A 19,344-nucleotide genomic window follows, 5' to 3' on the forward strand; every position below is an offset into this window, starting at 1 on the left:
GATTTTTACTGCCGAAACACCACAAAAAGTATATAACCCCGTGATTTTTTCACCTCACCAAAATTTCCACCTTCCACCCCCCGGGGACCGCAACTTTTTTCCACGTTTCACACGATCTCTGAGAAATGATGTTACACTGTTTATCCGTCCGTCCGTACGGCTGTCGACACCTCTAGGGGCTAAACGGTTAGAGATAGACTTGGGGCCTTTAGGGAGACCACCCATAAGTAGACCAAAGGATCGTTAATATGTCCCTTATATTCGTGATGATTCGTTATTCGTAATGATTTCGTTTTTCATTTTTGGATATTTAGATGTTGTTCAATAACGTATCATTTTTGGGCTCTCTGGAAAAATCTCGGAATTTCTAACAAGACTGAACCGGTTCCAATCCGTTCTGAATCGATTTATAAACCATAATAACTGTTTTTTATCCCTAATTTAATTTAATTTTAATTTTATTACTCTTGAATAATTTTGACCGATCGTGGGATTTATAAATCGGTTTAAATCAATTGTGAACCGATAAAAAGTAAATGATTCGAAAGTACTTTTGAGATGTAGCTTTTGAGGTATACTTTTACGACGTCACGAGTTCAAGCATTTCGCAAAGCATGGGACGCTTTGCCATACTTTTTTGATTTTTAATTACCAAAATTTTGAAATCTTCATTATGATCTCAGAATTGAGGTGTTTTTGGGTAAGATGGCGTAATTTGGAATTGTGTCTAATTCTGTCTACAGACTACAAGCAATTTTCGTAAAAAACGCCTTTTTTTTAAATTCTGACGTTTCTGCCTACAAGGATAGGGGAAATTTTCTTTAAAAAGGCATTTTCAAAGAAATTTCTTCTAGTATGTAGAGGCTGGGTAGAATCACATTGACAATAAAATGCTCGCGTAATATGATCACCATATTTCGTTATTTTACGCATTTTCATTGCAATTCTTACGCAATTTTTTTCATTACCGTATTACCTTATCTCATACTCGGTGGCACTAGGTGAAAATAATATAAGAAAATTGCATGAATAAAACGAAAATTCGATAAACGGCGAGCAAAAAAAAACTGTGAGAGATATTAATCATAGTTCTTTTTTTTGCTTACCGTTTATCGAATTTTCATTTTAATTCTTCAATTTTCTTATATTATTTTCACCTAGTGCCACCGAGTATGAGATAAGGTAATACGGTAATCGAGAATTTGCGTAAGAATTGCAATTAAAATGCGTAAATTAACGAAAGGGACAGATAGTCCTAACCGGCTTATGTAGGTGAGATTCTTAACGTGAGCTAACTCGAAGTGCATGCAAATTCGATTTAGAGCTGAAGTTGGGAGACGCCATTCAGTTATCTTGAATCAAATTCGTGAAATTATACAAATTTTGTATTAACACCAAAATATCAAGGATTTGGATGAATTGGCACAAAAGTAATATATGGGTGAAATGTAGACCAGAATGTTCTCTATAATTTTCCCATAGAACATGATCTCATCGATTACTCAGAAGCCAAGATAAGCGAGGTTTTTTGTTTCTTAACTCGTTTTTTCATCCAGAGTGCCCCAAGTAGTCATTTGTTGAACTTCAACTATATCAAAGAATTGTTGTCTTTTGTGGGACTTTCCATTTAAAACCCTATTTTAAGTGTCTTGGTGGAGTAGAGGCAGTCAAATTGGCATCTGAGTGATTTCAAAGCGTTATTATTGGAAAAATCAATTTTTTCACACTTAAACGGCAAAATCGGAGTGATAGCGTAGTCTGAGCGGAAAATGATGTATGGACGAAATGTAGAGACAAATGTGCTCTACAATTATGTCAAAGTAATCATCAAAATCGGTTCAGCGACAGTCGAGATAATTGAGGTTATGTGATATTGAAATTGGTTTTTCGACTGTGGCGCCCCTGGTGTTGGTCCCACGAAGTTCAAATATTTTAGAAAGTTGTAGCATTTGGTGAGATCTTTCGTTTAATCCCTCATTCATCAAAATCGGTCACATAGAATCGGAGATATGATTTTTTGAATTTCGTGAACTTTGACCCCTCATATCTCCGGTTCTATTGAAACCACAGCGCACATACGCACCATTTTGGAAACGTCCTAGACTGGACTACAACATACTAAAATTTCATTAACTTGCACAATGCCGTTTTTGAGAAAAGTGACTTTGAATTTCGATGAATTTTGACGCTATCACAGCGCCACCTGTGGTGACTTTTTGAACTTCCATCTGAAAGTGCTCATTGAGACGAAACCAAAAAGGTAAAATTTATGTCGCTTTGTTAGTTAGAACCGGAGATAGAGGCCGGTCAATATTCGAACTTTGACCCCTTATAGCTCGGGTCAGGGGTTATGGATCGACTTAAGGTTTTTTTTGTTTGATAGGTATAATCAACAGCTACAACATACTAAAATTTCAGCCCGATTGCATAAGGAATTTTTGAGTTATTTAACTTTTAAGATTTAAAAATTTTCTTTTTAATAATAGCGCCCCTAGCGGTGGTTTTATGAACTTGCGATGTTAGAAGGGGAAGTGGCATTTCACGAGAGCTTTCCAAAAAGCCCTCACTTTTTAAATTCTGACAATTAGAACCGGAGTTATGGCCATTTTAAGAAATTTTTTTTGGACCCTTATAGCTCGGGTCAGGGGGGTCGGGGGACCCTAAGTTTGGTATTGATGGAAAGCTCTAAGGCCCAGCTATAACATACTAAAATTTGAGCCCGCTCGATGCCATAGGGGCGGAGCTATTGAGAAAACAAAAAAGGGGGTCTTCATAATGGCGGAAGGAGGGGTGGGGGGTGGGGGGTCAATGCACCATGTTGCAATTTTCACCCGATATATAACCTTTGCCGAAAACCGCAAGTCGATATCTTTTTTAGTTTAGGAGCTATTAAGCTCCAAAGAGCGGCCGGCCGGCCGGGAACGTAAATTAGCCACATAGGGGAAATGCTTCTAATTTTGTCCAGTTTCTTATTTTGGACACTTTGAGGATAACATTGGACACTAAAAATAAATTGATTAAAATGATGGATTTTTATTCCAATATTTGATGAATAATGAATTCTATCTAAATATTTGTTCTTTTTGGAATATTTTAACACTAAATACGTTAAAATTTGAATATGATTTGAGTTGAATTTGCTTCGTTGAAAATTCAGTGTGAGCAATTGCTTACGAGAAATATGACAGAACTTCGTGGCTTACTTCAGTCTTATTTAGTTTTGGTGAAGTACTAACAAAGTTTGTTCGCTGTTTTTGAGTGATATTATTGAATATTCCTTGAAGATTGTGTTGATTCACGTTAGTGGTGATTTGTACATTTGACCTGAAGTGAGATTTGCCTTGTGAATTATATTTTTCGTGTGAAAAATGGGAAATTTTTTAAGACATTCACCAGTGAGGTGATGATTCTTATTTTGGACAGGTGTTTTTCTCACGAAATTTCGTGAAGTTTTAGCTTTTGTGATGACTAGGTTGGACAAATGCCTGGAGAAATAAAGGAGCATCATCTCTACGAAAGAGATGCAGTGAGAAATGCCTTGAAAGGCTCCCGGAAAGGGCAGGGAATGAGCGAATCCGCACGTACTTGGAGTACCGAAGTCAACTCACTTTAATGAATGATATGGAAAGTTTCTGGGCTTCTTGTGACATTCCACGTTTCCCTTACATGACCAGGAAGAGGACTTGGTAAGATTGGTTCATAAAATGAAGAACAATGGGCATCCTATTGAGGCGGATTATCTGTCCAAATTTACAGACAAGTTGTAAAAATGAATAACCAAGTTGTCCAAAATAAGAGTCAAATTCACCTCTACATATCAATTCATTTTTAAACGTATTAAAACTAATTTTAGTAAAAATGAGATGATAAATAGCTTTCCAAGTTTCTAAACAATCCTTCTGAAAAGAGAGTAACAAGAAAAGTCAATTAGTATTGAAAATATGGCACTTCAAACTTAGGATATCGATGCTTATATGCAGACTGTCCAAAATTATAAGCACTTCCCCTATATATTCGTGATCAGGAAGTGCTGAAACACATTTTGGCCAAGTTTGAGGTCGATCGGACGACATGAAATTTTGTTAGGATTATAGTAGGTGAGATTGTTAAGAATCTCACCTAATACGGTAAGCATCTTACTGTCAATGTGATTCTGCTCTAATTTGGAACTTTGGAATTTTCTCACTATTCCAGATGGTCAAAGATGGTTTCAGCTGAACATTTTAAGGTCCCCAACAGACTCAGGATGATCTTTGAGAATATTTATCCTGTAAAATTTGGTCCTTTGCATAATTTTCCTTTATGTGATCCTGAGACTATTTGGGTTCTAACACGGTTTTTTGACTTTAAAATAAAAATGTAAAGAAATATTCCAAATATTACCGATGTTCCCTATAGTGGTAATTACTTCAATGCAATTTTTGTACATTACAACAGATTTATAAAAAAAATTTCAGATATGGGATATGCTCATTTTTGCTCTAGTTAAGATTATACAGATAAGAATATTACTTTGAAATCATTAATCATTCCGGGAAATTGAGACAGATAAGATTTGGGGCTATAATTGAGTTTAATTTGGAATATTGCTTAAAAGGTGAAAATTTTTGGACGTTCAATTGGGATGGCTTTTAACAAGTTTTTTTTTTAAATGTATGTGGTATATGATTTTGAATTTGGTGCAGGGAAGTTAGTAAAAGTAAAGAATACATAAGATCCCGGGAAATGTTTCCCAGTGGTGTACAACATAGAATGAAAGTTTATTCTGGTTATAGTGTTGGGTATATAGCTCATCATCAGCTTAATAGTTAGTGCGCAATATCTATAGCATTTTTCCTGCTCTATCGCAGTGTCAGGTCCTGTTCTTTGGTATAAAAGAAAACACGAAAGTTCACTCTTGAAAATTCCATAATAGAGTTTGCAAAAATTGTAAAATTTTGCACAATATCCAATGTTGTGAGGGAAAAAGGGAAAGATGTTTTGTTATTTTTTTTAGTATAAGTGTCTCTCTCAATCCTCTTTCAATTTTAAGCAAAAGTTTTTTTTGTCAATGAGTGAATGAGATAGTTTCGTGGGATATGAAAGTTGGATGAAAGAGGTAGAGATTAAGTTGAATGCATTTTTGGCAGTGAATTGAACATACATATAGCGTGGCCTGGTATAAGCAGCAGATGTCTCCTGTGTGATATAATAAATGAAATGTTCTACATATGTATAGTTGTGTATGGTATCTGTTCCATGTTATGATACATAGTTTTGCGGTAATATATAGTTTGTGGCACTTCAATATCCATTTTATACTCTCTCTCACTCTCTCTCTCTCCTATATTGATGGCACAAGGAACGACGATGCTCATAATATATATATGGACGTTTGGGGGATGTATAATAAAAGTAACATGTAATAATTTATGTGTATGCGAGAAGACCATATGAGAGAAAGAGACCGGGATAGAGTAATGTGAAAAACAGTATGCGGCAAGGTCATTCCCCCTTCATCGATTTAGTTGGGTGTTTTCTGGTGCTTCTGGTACTTGTGGTGATATTGCTGTTGCTCTCGTGTTTATATACATATATGTATATATACATATATGAAAAACACATTATCTTTCTACACCTCAATTTACCATGTCAACCTACCTTTCCTCTCACTTAAAAATAATTATTACTAAAAATTTATTTCAATATTCATAGTTTGTGCATTACCATAGAAAATTATATTGCTGTCATATATTTTTATCTCTATGATGGTTTTATGAAGAGGAAAAAAATAGTCTTTTGTATAGAAGAGTTTGAGTAGGGAATAGCACCCAACCTTCGAACGACTCAAGGTTCGGACAACTCATCGTTTATCATTTTTAATATCTTTAATACCTAGCCTAATACCTCAAAATTTCTTAAAAGAGCCACGAGTCAAGTCCATTAAGAACATGGAAAAAATTAGTTGTCCGAAGCTTCGGTCGTCCGAAGTCCGAAGGCAGCACGCTTTCCCCTACACCTTTATTTTTATATAGTTGCATCTGCAACATATTTTTTGCCTTCTATTCAACATCCATATGTGGATGATGGGTGGTTTAAAGTGATGTACCTCTCACACAGCATGAAACCTAGAGAAATATAGGATTCTTTTATGCCTACACATAGTATTAGCTAGTAATCTGGAAGGAAGAGAGAAGGAGATAGAATTAGAAATCAGAGTTAAAGCAATGTATTTAATGTTATGTATAGTTAACAATTTACACTTGCGGAATTTGAGTGAGTGAAAAAGAGAAAGAGAGGAGGAAAGAGAGAGAATGATAGTAGATGTTTCTTGATTATCATTGCGCATATGTGAAAAGAATGTTTTTACCTTCTGATTCTGGTATTTGCTTCTCCTTTATACATCTCTCTCTATCTTCTTTTCACCCATATATCACCCATATTCATCTCAATTCACACAATTTACTGATAGCTTTGTGTAAAAGAGTTAGACTTAGTGTATGAAAGACAGAGATGGTTAGAGTGTATAATAAATGGTAAAATGAGAGCGGGGTCAGGTGGAGTGAGATAAGAGAATTTTTCATTTATGTAAAATCAACCATGTAAATAGACATTTGTGTTATATTTGAAGAAGTTGGGGTGAGTAGTAACTGCGGGAGTTTGATTTGTTTCTCTTTCACCAAGAGGAGACTGGAAATAAACATGGGTATCTCTTTTGCTCTCTTTTGACCAAAAAATCCAGGGATCGCGAAAGAGTGTGACAATCTGAAGAGGGAGTGTTTGTTATATACATACATGTATATTTATATGAAATAGAGATCTTTGTTTCACTCTCGTGAATCTTCCAATTTTCTTTTTATTCTTCTTCCTCATTGAGATTACAAAGAAAACACACTCTGCAAACGGCTGAAACGTCAAAATTTTTCTGTTCTTTTGACATGAAATTTCTGGGAATGAAATTCCAATGTAAAGTCTTTTTTTTCTCCTTTTATTTTTTCTCATTCAACACAACGATAACACATTATTGTCAATGATTCAGTAGCTCTATAATAGAAATTGCCATACATTGGAATTGTGTGAAAGAAAATAATGAAAAAATCAAATATTTGTGTAGACAATTATGATATTTATGATTTGTGTGTGATTGAATTATTGAGAAGAGAAACGTGATCGATAATTACCTAATATTATTTTCTCCATTAGGGGAGACTGGGGCACATGTAACCATTTTCGATAGATGCGAATTTGAGGTGATTTTTCAAGGACACCGTGATTTTTTGGAAAATATTTCTTAGCTCATGTTTTACCCTTGGGTATAGGCAATTCGTCGAGGGTAATGCGGATGCTGGAAAACAATTGAGTTTTCCATAAAAATAAAATTTGTGTCCCTGTGCATTTTTCTCTTTTCACAAAATACCTGGGGTAGAAGTAACCACTTTCTGGGGAGGAAGTAAACACCCTTTTTTCCACCCTTGAAATTAACTTTGCACCACTTTCGATTATTTTAATTACTTAAGAGATATATAAAGACTGCACATTTTTCAAAAAATCACGACACTTTTTACAAAGAATAATTAAAATAGCAAAAAAACTAAAAGCATGCATATCAAAGACATTTTTCAATGGATTTTCCCCATATTTTGACATCATGTGACTTTTTATTGAACACAGCGCCACCAATTTTTTTCGTAATCTATGAATTATAGATATTTCGCATGAAGGTCAATTTCCCGCTCTTTTACCTACTCATTTTGTGAAATTGAAATTGCCTGATTACATCTACCCCAAATGCTGTTTTCTGACCAATTATTAATTCTTTTGAAATAATGAGAATCTCAATTTCTCTAGTAAATGCATTAATATAATCCTAAAAGATGTAGGGAAGAACTGGTATTGCTACATTTCGATTATTTTACACAATTTTTAATTTCCAGGTGGAAATCCAAATGATCAAAATAATCGAAATATCAACATTTTCAGGAAAATGATTTTTATTTTTAAAGTATATTAGGATTTTATTGACCAATTTATCTGTGGACATACATCCCCATGGTATCTATGAATGCTTATCGATTTTATCCTCTGGAGTCTTAAAATTAATGAAAAAAATCACAGTGTTTACATCTACCCCAGTTTACTACTGCCCCAGTTCCCCCTATACTGTGAAAAATATAGTCTGTGAACTTTTTTAATCGTCATATCTCGCGTAAAACTTGTTAATGTGATAATGTGCCTCTGTGAAGTAAATAATGGAAAATTTTAAATTACCAGATCAGAGGAAAAAATGTGAGAAAAGGGAAAATATTTAAATTTGAAAGTCTGATAATCTTAAGCTAGTTGAGGTAAACCTGTAATAGGATTCCTCTACCACTGTTAGTCAGTTAATGACATTATGTTACTTTTACCCACTTAACCCCTTATCTATTTTGATAATGCTTAAATGAGAAAAGGAAATATATTGAGTTTTTGTTTAATGTAAGAAGTGTAAGAATCTTAACGGTCATTTTGGTCAGAATCATTGAAAAATATTATTTCATTTAATTAATCATCAAATAATTGCAATTTCAACTCATTAATAACAATGCCAAATTGTTGAATAAATATTCTATTTTATTTCTTTTAGGATGCTTGAGAAAATATTTAAAATTTTCACAAAATTTTGATTTGACTTTCCTTACGATTTTAACTAATTGCATTGAGCACTTCAATCAATCACTCTCGAGGTTACGAGATTTGGAAGCGTTATAGTACGACAACAATATTTTTTTTCAACATGGCATTTCATTGTTTTTTTTTTGTTCGGTCAAATTGACCTTTTGAGCATATATTTAATATACGTAGACTTAAACGTTCAAATGCTACTATCTACGTACGTGACTTTTCTTATTGATATATTTTTGAGCGTTTGCTTGGTTTACTTTTAATTTTCTTTCGTCTTTTTCGAGAATTTTTTTTAATGTCCTCTACTTACCATGACCGCTCAATTTGAACGGTATTAAAAAAGGTTATCAAAGACACACTATCGCCTCCTTTCAGTCTTGGATATTTTAGAGAGTATTCTAGAGGTTATTCCTTCTTTTCACAGCAAGGAAGAATTTCTTCTGATGTGTTTTTGCCAAAGAAATAGAGCTAACCACTTGGAATGTTCTGACAACCCCTCCAAAAGCCAATTTAAGGAATCCAAATATCATAAAGATTTTCTCGATTTTCTTCTCACCTTACTAACTAATTCACCTCCTAAAAACCACTACTTTGAGAATATTTCAAAAACTGTCTGTCTTGACTGCTTCTAAAACATCCAAAAATGAAATGATAATCAGTTGTTGGAGATAACCATTCAGGATAATCATACATTTATAGTTATAACTTATAACTGAAATTTACTTATACTTCAAATACCATTTATGAACATAATAAGAAAAGGTTATGTCTGATTGAATGGAGCCATAGTTACTTTGGAATTCTTTAGTTTAGATTAGATGTATCAGGCCATTTAGTAGGAGATTAATTTCTACTCTACCATATCATCCTACGAACAGTTCACTTAGAATATTATCTTAGTTTCTAGTATTTTAAGGTAGGGCATTGGAAGTTTTAAGGTAGGGCATTGCCCCTCAATAACCCCCCACCCCGCGCTACGGCCCTGTCTGTCCGTCTGCCTGTTACCACGCTTAGACCCCAAACGATTAGACATAGATATTTCGGATCTTTGGGGAACCACCCCATAAGTCGACCCTGGGACCTCTGGGGCCATTAGCATGCCCCTCACTTCACGCACCGCTCCCCTTCCCATCCAAAACCATGTTTTTTTTTTACATTTTTGGATATATTTTAGAGATTTCCCAGGCGGATATTTCGTCTAGGTACGAAAATAACTCTGAATCATTCCTAATAACGGCTTTTCAAGGTCAAAGGTTAAAGAGGTATTAGAGAACGCATTTATCGACGGAATGGTATCATGTGCGGGCTCGTTGGAAAGGTCTTGGAATTCCCGATAAAACTGAACCGATTCCAATCGGCCGGTAATGAATCGGTTCATAATCGATAAATAAGTTTAATCTAATCCAATCTGTGCAATAAATTGATTGTGAAACGGTAAACGTTAAATGATTCGAAAGTACTTTTGAGGTATAGAATCTAAGTGAAAAGTTCGAGTATTTCGCAAAGTCGGGACGTTTTTCCAACCCTATATTGTTGATTTTCTGTCACTCAAAAGCAATTCGTCCTTAAAGGGTTAACATCATAATACGGATTTCATAAATATGCTAATCCGTAACAATTTCATATAGAAACTTTTACAATGAAATATTAAAAAATTGAATAAATAATTCAAACGGTAGACATAAAGACGTTTTACATTATAGCTTATGCTTGAATTGACAATTTTAAAAAGTAGGATTTAGTATTTTGAGCAGTGATACAGAGGACAGGAAGTTCTAAAAGCTCCATTTCATTGAGATTTATCCTGATTTATTTGGTTTTTTTTTTGCGAAAGAATTCTTCACATGTTGTTTTATCAAACGTATTTTTTTAATTACAAGAAAATCGAAATAATATTGAGTAAAAAGTTAGGTAATACCACTAGGATTATCATTGAGGTTTTAAACAATTTAAAGTTTTAATTAAACTTCAGATTAAAAAATGCAAAAATCACAATCACATAATATTATTATTTGTAGCCTAATTAGAATATCTATTCAGTACGTACAACAATTAATTAAATTATCAATATAATTTATCCTGCTAATAAATTCTCTTGGTATATAGAGATTTAAAATTAATAAATTGATACAAGAATATTATAAAATAATGACAATATGTCGTTATCTAGAAAGTTAATGTACTTACAAATTATAGTATGGTTAAAAAAAGAAACAATATTAAAAAAAAAAGATAGAACACTCTAAATGTGTTAATATTTAATGTTGATGGTGGTAAAAAGGGATTTTTTTTTATGATCAATCTCCAAAGTTTTCCATTATTCATGCTATACTGAAAGGTTCCAAAATAGACGGGAAATTAAAATCAATCTTTTTCTATATGTGTTTGTGACTGGTTTGAAAAAGTTCAGTGAGTGTAGTAAGAGAAGGACAGAAATAAAGAAAGAAAGGAAAAGAGAAAAGAGAAAATAGGATTGAGTGAGAAGTTTGTTTCTATAAATAATCCTCTTTAATATTTCAAATTTTAAGAATATATATACATATTATCATGGTTGGGAACGTTGGGAAGGCAAAGAATGTTCTCAAATATAAACTCAAAATGGAATGCTGTTGTTTGGAATTTTATTTATAAATGCACAAAATACTGGGATGAAGAGTTATATACATTTATCTCAACAACATACCCATATACACACATATATTAAGTGTATATATATTTTTCTCTATTTATTTTCAGTTAAAAGTACTTCAATAGACGAGCATCAAAATTTAACATAAATAAAAAAAATCTACGATTCTTGAGTGTTTAGTATTTTTTCTCACTCTTCAGTTTGTCTGGGAGGGGAAGAGAAGACCAAGATAGGAAAAAAAAAACGAAAAGAGTGGTAAAGAGTGACCTCGATTTAAAAACAGTTAGTATATACATAAAATTTCATTACATAGAAGCATTATATATGTTTGATTTGAAGTCAAAAGCAGAAATCGTGTAAATAATCACAATAGTAATAACAATAGTTGAAGGAGAGACACTTTTAGTTTATGTGAATTTGTGTGCGGTATAAGTGCAAAAAAAAGAAACAAGAAGTGTGGGAAGAGACTGTGAGGAAAGAAGAAGAATTTAATTTAGGTGACTTCTGAACAGTGTGTGAGAAGTTGATAAAAGAATAAACAATAACATATAATATATATATTGTTGGGATATGACGCAATGGGTGACAGCGATTCTGGCATATCTTCAGTAAGTTCCGGTCGAACAACATCATCCGTGTGTGGTGATGATCGATCAACTTCGGGCTCACGCAGTTCAGCTGCATCTCTGTCATTGTCTGAAGTCTCATCACCAACACCATCTTCGTCTTCATCATCATCATCATCGAGTTCTCAGCAACATCAAGTAAGTTCGCCCTACGAAAACCAAAGAGAAAATTGTTCTACAAATTTCTCTCTCGTTCTTCTCCTTTCGCTCGTCCCCTTGACGGGCCTAGGAGCCAGTGAAAATTTGGCGTGATCCCCTAACTGTTGATGGTGGTCCACAGGTGCGACATGTTCAGTCAGTTCAGCATCATTCGCTAATGATGACACCAGCTGGACATCCCTTTCAGCCATTGTCATCACACGTGTCGCTCCTTTTGCCGCCGCCTATGTATCAGCCAGATCTGTGGGGCAAGCAGCCAACACCTGGTGGTCAGAGGTTCGAAGAAGACAAGCTTGTTCGGTGAGTCTTCTTTAATTTTGCTCAAATTGCATTTGACTCTCCTGTCGATTACGGTTTTTTTTTACGACCAAAAGTCTATATATGGCCATCATTTATGGTAAATGGTGGACAAACTTCCCCAAGCTAATAAACTCAAAACCAAATTATTCAGGGTCAACTGTATGCTGAACTGCATTTAACCCTATAAGTGGCGGATTAATGTTCAACTCGGCATTTTTCATACTGATTACTGCTTTTATACTATTTATTGCACCTAGAAGCCTAGGACCTCTTTGTTTCTTGGAATCTTCCGTAGCCACTTAAATCGGAAATTAATTTGAGAGATTCCTCTCTTACGACGTCTAAGGGTTTCCAACCTTTTGATCTAGTGACCCTAGATCTTAGATCTAGAATCCATCCTAGATCTTAGACCTAGATTCTAGATCTTAGATATAAAATCTATTAGATTTTATATCTAGAATTTTCTATATCCTAGAACTAGAATCTACTCAAGATCTAGAAGAAGACGAGACGTCAAACACAGTCCTTTTCGTGAATTTTAATGATGTAGGGTGGATTGTGGAAAGGGAGACACTTAAGAAAAAGTTCAATTTCAAATGCATTTTTAAGCTGAATAAATATATTTTTTTTCTTTTTCTTTGCATCATGAGATTGCTTGTGAAATATTCTAACAGAATCTTAACAGTTTTTAATAGATATTTCAACCAATTAATTGGAATATTCTATCAAATTAAAAAACAACACATTTTGAAAAGATGGACAAAATTTTGGAAAGTTGGACAAAATTTTTTGGAAAGTTGGACATAGTGATATTAATGACAAAATATCATACGAAATATGTAGAAAATCAAATGTTGAGGGTTTTCTGTGTATACTTGCACATTGTATGGTTATGCTAATCCCTCCTTTATGTTCGGATAACAGTTGAGGAACGCTAATTACCAAGAACTTCCTGGACATCCAACCTGAAAATTTCACAGACGCCTCGCGCTGTCCAGCAGTTATAGCTTTAAAGCGGATGCAATTTTTAGCACATTTCTATTCCCCATCCGCCCAAATCCTTTTCCACTTGCTTTGGGAGTTCTGTAGAGGCTCCTATTTTCCTTTCTCCAGGTGTTTTTTGCGATATTTACTACTACCTCTGTCAGAAAAGTGGTCTTCGGAATCTGGAAATCTTTGCAGCCTTTTCCAGGAGATTTTCTCCTAATCAGCTGCTAATTGCTGTTGCAACTATTTCTCCGGATACTTAAGGATCTTTGTCGTCCTTGTTAACATGATTTCACTGCACAAAACCACCAAATTCATTTACAAAATCAACTTGTCCAAGATTTCATAAAACTTGTTTTGAAAGCAACACGAAATTAAATCACTTTTCTCTCCTTTTTAAATGTAATATTTCACAAATATTTTTTATTCACCTTTTAAATGGATGTATGTCCTTCGATTTTCCTTGCAGACTTAACAATATTTCACAAATTATGCCGAAAAATCAAACAAAACATTTTGAAATTTCCCTAGCAACTTCCATAAGAAACAGAGAAAATGACAACTACCGTGTCAAGATTATGAATATCACACATACAATACATTTTTTAAATTCTTCTTGCAAGTCACTCTTTGATTGTTTAATAATGACTTTTGCATTTTTAACTTCTCAAGTAATCATAAAATTAGGTTTAATAATCTTTTTATCGAAAATTGAAATATTTAATTGATTTATTATCAAGTTTTTAAGGAGGTGTCTCACATTCCACACTGCTTTGTCCAACTTTCCAAACTGTCTCGCTTTAGGCCAATTACCCTACGAATATTTAATAGAATCTTTAAAAAAAAAAACGATGCAGAGAACGTGAAGAGATAGGGGGACTATGGTTACCTCTAGGAAAATTTTCATTGAGTCTTCCACGAAACTTTCCAGGACATGAATAACTTACAAATTACCATTTCTTAAGAATTTTCCTCATAAGATATCTCAATTTTGAAATGTATTTTAAGAAGATTTGCTCAGGAGCGGTGGCAGCTCGAATGGTCAGAATCCTGAAAGGGACGAATTTATACGGATAATAATGTGTGAAATAATTTCCTAAAATACAAAAAAAAACCTTCAGAATTATTGCCGTGCTATTACACTTTTATCAGTGTGAGATTTTAGCTTTCAGGATTTTGGTCCTTTTGGAATTTTGATATATAGGGATATAAGGTTTTCGTTTTGTTGCACTGTGTTATCGCTTCATAAGCAGCTAGACCCAGGTTATATTAGGCAAGAATTCCAAGACCTTTCCAATGAATACAAATCTGTCCCAATCGGTTGGCAAATACGCTTTCTATGCAATTTTTAACCTTAAAACCTAAAAAAAAACTAGGTATAATTCAAGATAATAACAATGACAACTTCAGAAACGTCAAAAACATATCCAAAAAAAAATTAAGAAACAAGTCGCATGACGTTTTTGAAAAATCCAAAACAAAAACGGTTTACCTCTTTTTTAAAATTTAAAAAGAAAAAAATAGAAACATAATTAACTAATATAGTTCAAGTTTATTTATTTTTTGACTTTACTAGAAAAAAAAACTACATTATATAGTCATTTACTGTTGCAAATTGTATTCCTTACTGCAAAGAAGCATTTAATTACTATTTCTTCCTGTATTTCTAACTTCTCTTAAATACGTGTCCAATACAAAATTGCACTATTATGTTTCTTTCTCAGTCGAATAATCATCTCCTCTTGCTGTTGTGTGCATGCACAAAATTAAACTTTCTGCTCGGCATTTGCATTTTCTCGTGGAACAATTTAATGCCAATCAATTGAGAGTGAAGAAGTTGAGTTGAAAACGATTGAAGAAAACAAAGGAGTAATTTCCATATTATTTTGTCTTCTTCCCACTTATTCGTCAATATGTCTGGTATTTCTTTCTTTCTTCAATTTTTTTTTTCAATGTCAATATACTTAGTGTGGTGCAATTCTTTTCTTCCTCTCTCTTCTACTTCTTTTTTTTCAAGTCCGACACATTCATTAAATATTCACGATTTTTATTAAAAATTTATTGTTGTTGGTTTCAATGAAGACAATTTCTTGAGACTATGGGAGGAGGAATGGTGAGGAAGCAAAAGAGAACTCAAATCACTTTACAATCTTTTATGTAGCATCAAAGTGAATTGTGGTTATAACAAGTAAAAAAGAAAAGAAAATTTATGGGATCGAGGGGCAAAATGTGTCGAAACGGAGATTTTGTATTTTTTTTCTAGAACATCTGAGAGATCTTTATTTGGTAACGTTACGTAGTTTGTAACGTTTTTAAACTTAATTTTCCTCTATCTTGGACGATATTTTGATTTAATAAAATTGATTTTGATGAAGTTTTCGAAAATGATTTTTCGAAAAGATTCTGAACTTTTTTCACCCACCGTATTTTAGGTCTGCCCCGGAAACTAGATCTCCTCACAATGGCTTACATAGCTTTTCTGGGAGCACTTTCATTTTAGAAACACTTCTTCTTTAATTTTTTTTTGAGTAGGATAAAATAGCCTGATAGGGAACTTTCTCCCACTAATATCTCCTGGGGGTGAATTCTAAAATTTGGTGATACTCCCACCAGTGAGAAAATCAAAATGAAGCTCTCAACGTCCGATTTTTCGAAAAGTGTGACTGACAGCATTCATGGAGAGCCCTGTAGCCGATCGGCCGCAAAGTTTCACAGTAACGGAAAAATCCATGGAATTTATCTCCTATGTTTTCGCGTGAGTTTCCGGGGAAATAGACGCTAATATTTCGCTTGAAATTCTGCGGAGTTATCAGCTTTTTTTCGCGTGGATTTCCTTGAAAAAAATTCCGAGTATATTTTCTGATATCTTTCCGGCCAAGACTCCATGGAAGTAAATGCGAAAATTCCGCAATTATTCTTCGGCCTAACGGTATAATTCTTGCGAACTAGACATACTCAAATGAACGATATGATAGCAATATTTTCAACTCAAAACTATAACAACTGAGTGTTCGTCTGATTGATGAATACTCTCCAAGTTCTAAGTTGCCAATTGGCACTGATCGTCCATTTATTTGTGGATGTTTTTTGTAGAAATTCTCAATGAAAATTCCACGCCACTTCAATTTTAGGAATTATTTTGAAGAAAAATATAAGAACAAATCCACTAGAAAAGTCGTGGAATTCCGTAATATTAAACCACGGAAGCCTCTAAGGCCATTGCATTGAAAATTCCGCGGAGAATTTCGTGAAAATAAAGAGGATTTTTCCGAATTTTTAAAGGGCTGACTGCCGATTATACCACTAATACCACTAAGTCCTATACAGAGTTCCGCAAACGTCCATGGAACACTAGGAAGAAATTTATCATCAAATTCTATCTCGGAAGCCTACGCTGATTTTGAGCGGTAAAATCCCGGGAACCGCACGCGGATTTTTAGCGGTAAAATCAGCGGACATGACAGAAAGGCTGCTGGAAATTCAGTGGAATCGCTGCGGCCGTTGGCTATAGGGAGCTTTTGCTAGAATGCCAAAACTTAAGTTCTCCAGAAGATGTCAACTTTTTGAGACGGTTTGCGGGCTATTTTGTTTCACCTCTACGTACTTTTGAGGAGGGTTCCACAAATCTGATTGTTTCTTTGAAACGTCATATTTCACAGTGTTTTTTGTGTTTAGAAAAGGCGTTTTCCACAATTCTGTGAACAATTCTAAATGAAGGGTATTTTTCCTTGACATATTCAGATAGGATGTTTATTTGTTTTCAAATTGATCCCTGTATACTATTCTGTATTTTGCCCAACGCACAATAAATTTTGTTTGTAAACATGTTTTCAAAATTTGATATAAGAGAGAGCGAGATGACTAGATCTCCCTTTCATTCACTCTCACTTAAATGTCAAAAACATGTTTACAAAACAAAAGTTATTGTGCGTTGGGCATTTTAACGAAAAATGTGCTAAACAAAATATTTTCAAAATACTCTGGCATTAAAAGTCTGCCTTAGAAAGGGTAGAAAAGGCGAACTGGAGACATTATGAGCCACGTGCATAATTCACACTAATATATAATATAATAACTTAGTGCCTTTTCATTTTTGAAGGTATGGATTTTTGAAAATTTTGTTGTCACATTTTGCCCCAGATTCCTCTATACGTTGGGTATAAATGAAGAGTTCAGTGCCATCCAAATTTCAGAAAACTTTTAGATGCAAGATGAAAAGAGATGGGTAGAGTAAAGAAGAAAAAGAAAATTAGTGGAAGACAATGGAAACAATAATATGTAAATGTAGTTTTGTGCTGTTTGTATCATAACGATACATTGTATATATAAATATATATATATTTATAGATATAGATATTATAAGAGCTACGTGCAGAAAATGTATGTATAAATATGATAGAAGACAAGAAAAATAAATATACATTTCTGTACAATAGAGCATTATGTGTTTCGGTAAATAAGAACATAAATATACGGATGTTCACCAAGTGAGAATATAGAGAAAAAGAAGAGCATCACGACGAAAGGGTGATAAGGAGGTGTAGTGTGCAGAAAAAAGAGAGAAGACTCTTGAGAGTTATAAAGTTTAGCTCCATGAATTGCTATAATATGAAATGGTTTAAGTATATAATATGGACAAGAGAGGGTTTTATGTATTAAATTAAAACCGGTTCATACGGATTGCGATGTTTATACCTTTTATGTATACAGTGTTCTTGGTTTCTCTTGCGAGAACAGATATATATGTATGTTTGCTTGCTTTCTGGAATTGGCTTGGATGGGATCAAAGGAGAGTCTCCAAAAAAAAAAAGCACCAGTGGGACTAGAGGGGTATAAAAAAAAGAGATAGTATATATGTATGCATGTGAAATGTTCACTTCTTACATACATATTGTACATTTTTTTCTATGTAGGTACATAAATCAGAGCCATGCCACTTTATTCGATTCTCGTTTTTTTTTGTCTCCATCTCTTGGTCTCTATCTTGCTTTGCGATGTGAAGAAACGTTTTATTTTATTTTATTTCATTTATTCCTGTATTTGCTATATTGGATGGCAGCACAAGACAGAAAGTGGAGAAATACTGTTAGAGCAAAACTTGATCGTTGAAAATAACGAGTAATCGTTTAGTATAAACCCACTTATAGAGACTGCGCGAAAACTTTTACAAGTCGCACATTCATAAAAATGCAAAATAAGAGACGAAGAATAAGACACACTTGGGATTTTCTACACGTGTAAAAGATGATGGTGGAATGGGTGAGAAGGGCGTGTAGGGGGGAGGTCTAGGATGGTAGTGGAAAAGCGAAACACGACGTAAATGCTAATTAATCTCTATAGAAAATTCTAAGCAAAGAGAGGAAAAAAAACGTCCATAAAGTTTTACATGGGAAAGAGAACTAATTTAAAATGTAGGACATGAGAAGAACCAACAAAAACTTTTTTGTGACCTTACATGTTATATACCTGGATAAGACTAATTTGGAATATTCTGCAGATGCTGTACACAAATCAAGACTTGAATACACGAGAGGTGCCGATTAAATTAACGCTTAATCTAACAAAAATAAAAATTTTTATTACTTTAACTCTAGATATGTTATATGTTTACTTTCAAGTAGGGGTCTTAAGGGGGCACTTTCAGACATACTTGATTTTAGCGAATAGTATAATATTTGAAGATAATAAATCAATACAAAGAATTAGACTTCATATTTTTAGGCAGACAGAACCCAAGAAACAGGGCTTAGTTTGCCTACAGGTTTTTATACGCATGTTAAATTAGCCATAAAAAACTTTAAGTTGGATGAAACTACCCCACACGGCATCTTAAATATAAAAACATAGTTGTAGTCGTTTTTCAAAATGTAATAGGTTCATTTACCCCTAAAGCCGAAAGTTAAATCAAAATTTTACCAAAAATCTTGCCTGGTATGAAATTCTTGGAGCTAAACCTTAGGCCTGAAGCCTGAATAAGACAAAGTACTGGTAGATGTTGCATAC

At 33.8% G+C, this 19,344-nt stretch overlaps 1 protein-coding gene across 6 annotated transcripts in view; it reads left to right on the forward strand.

Annotated features, from left to right (window-relative positions):
* LOC129800444 (lysine-specific demethylase 3B-like) overlaps positions 1–19,344 on the forward strand; it is a 132,580-nt gene that overhangs the window by 30,845 nt on the left and 82,391 nt on the right. For 4 of the 6 annotated variants that reach the window (XM_055844822.1, XM_055844840.1, XM_055844813.1 and 1 more), the window contains 2 exons: positions 11,377–12,033; positions 12,125–12,354. In XM_055844822.1, coding sequence (XP_055700797.1) covers positions 11,848–12,033; positions 12,125–12,354 — 416 coding nt within the window. In that variant the 5' untranslated portion in view covers positions 11,377–11,847. The remainder of the gene's footprint in view (positions 1–11,376; positions 12,034–12,124; positions 12,355–19,344) is intronic. The other 2 variants (XM_055844860.1, XM_055844849.1) reach the window with 1 other exon arrangement.

The sequence above is a fragment of the Phlebotomus papatasi genome, chromosome 1, assembly GCF_024763615.1.
Source record: "Phlebotomus papatasi isolate M1 chromosome 1, Ppap_2.1, whole genome shotgun sequence".
Classification (NCBI taxonomy): Eukaryota; Metazoa; Arthropoda; class Insecta; order Diptera; family Psychodidae; genus Phlebotomus; species Phlebotomus papatasi.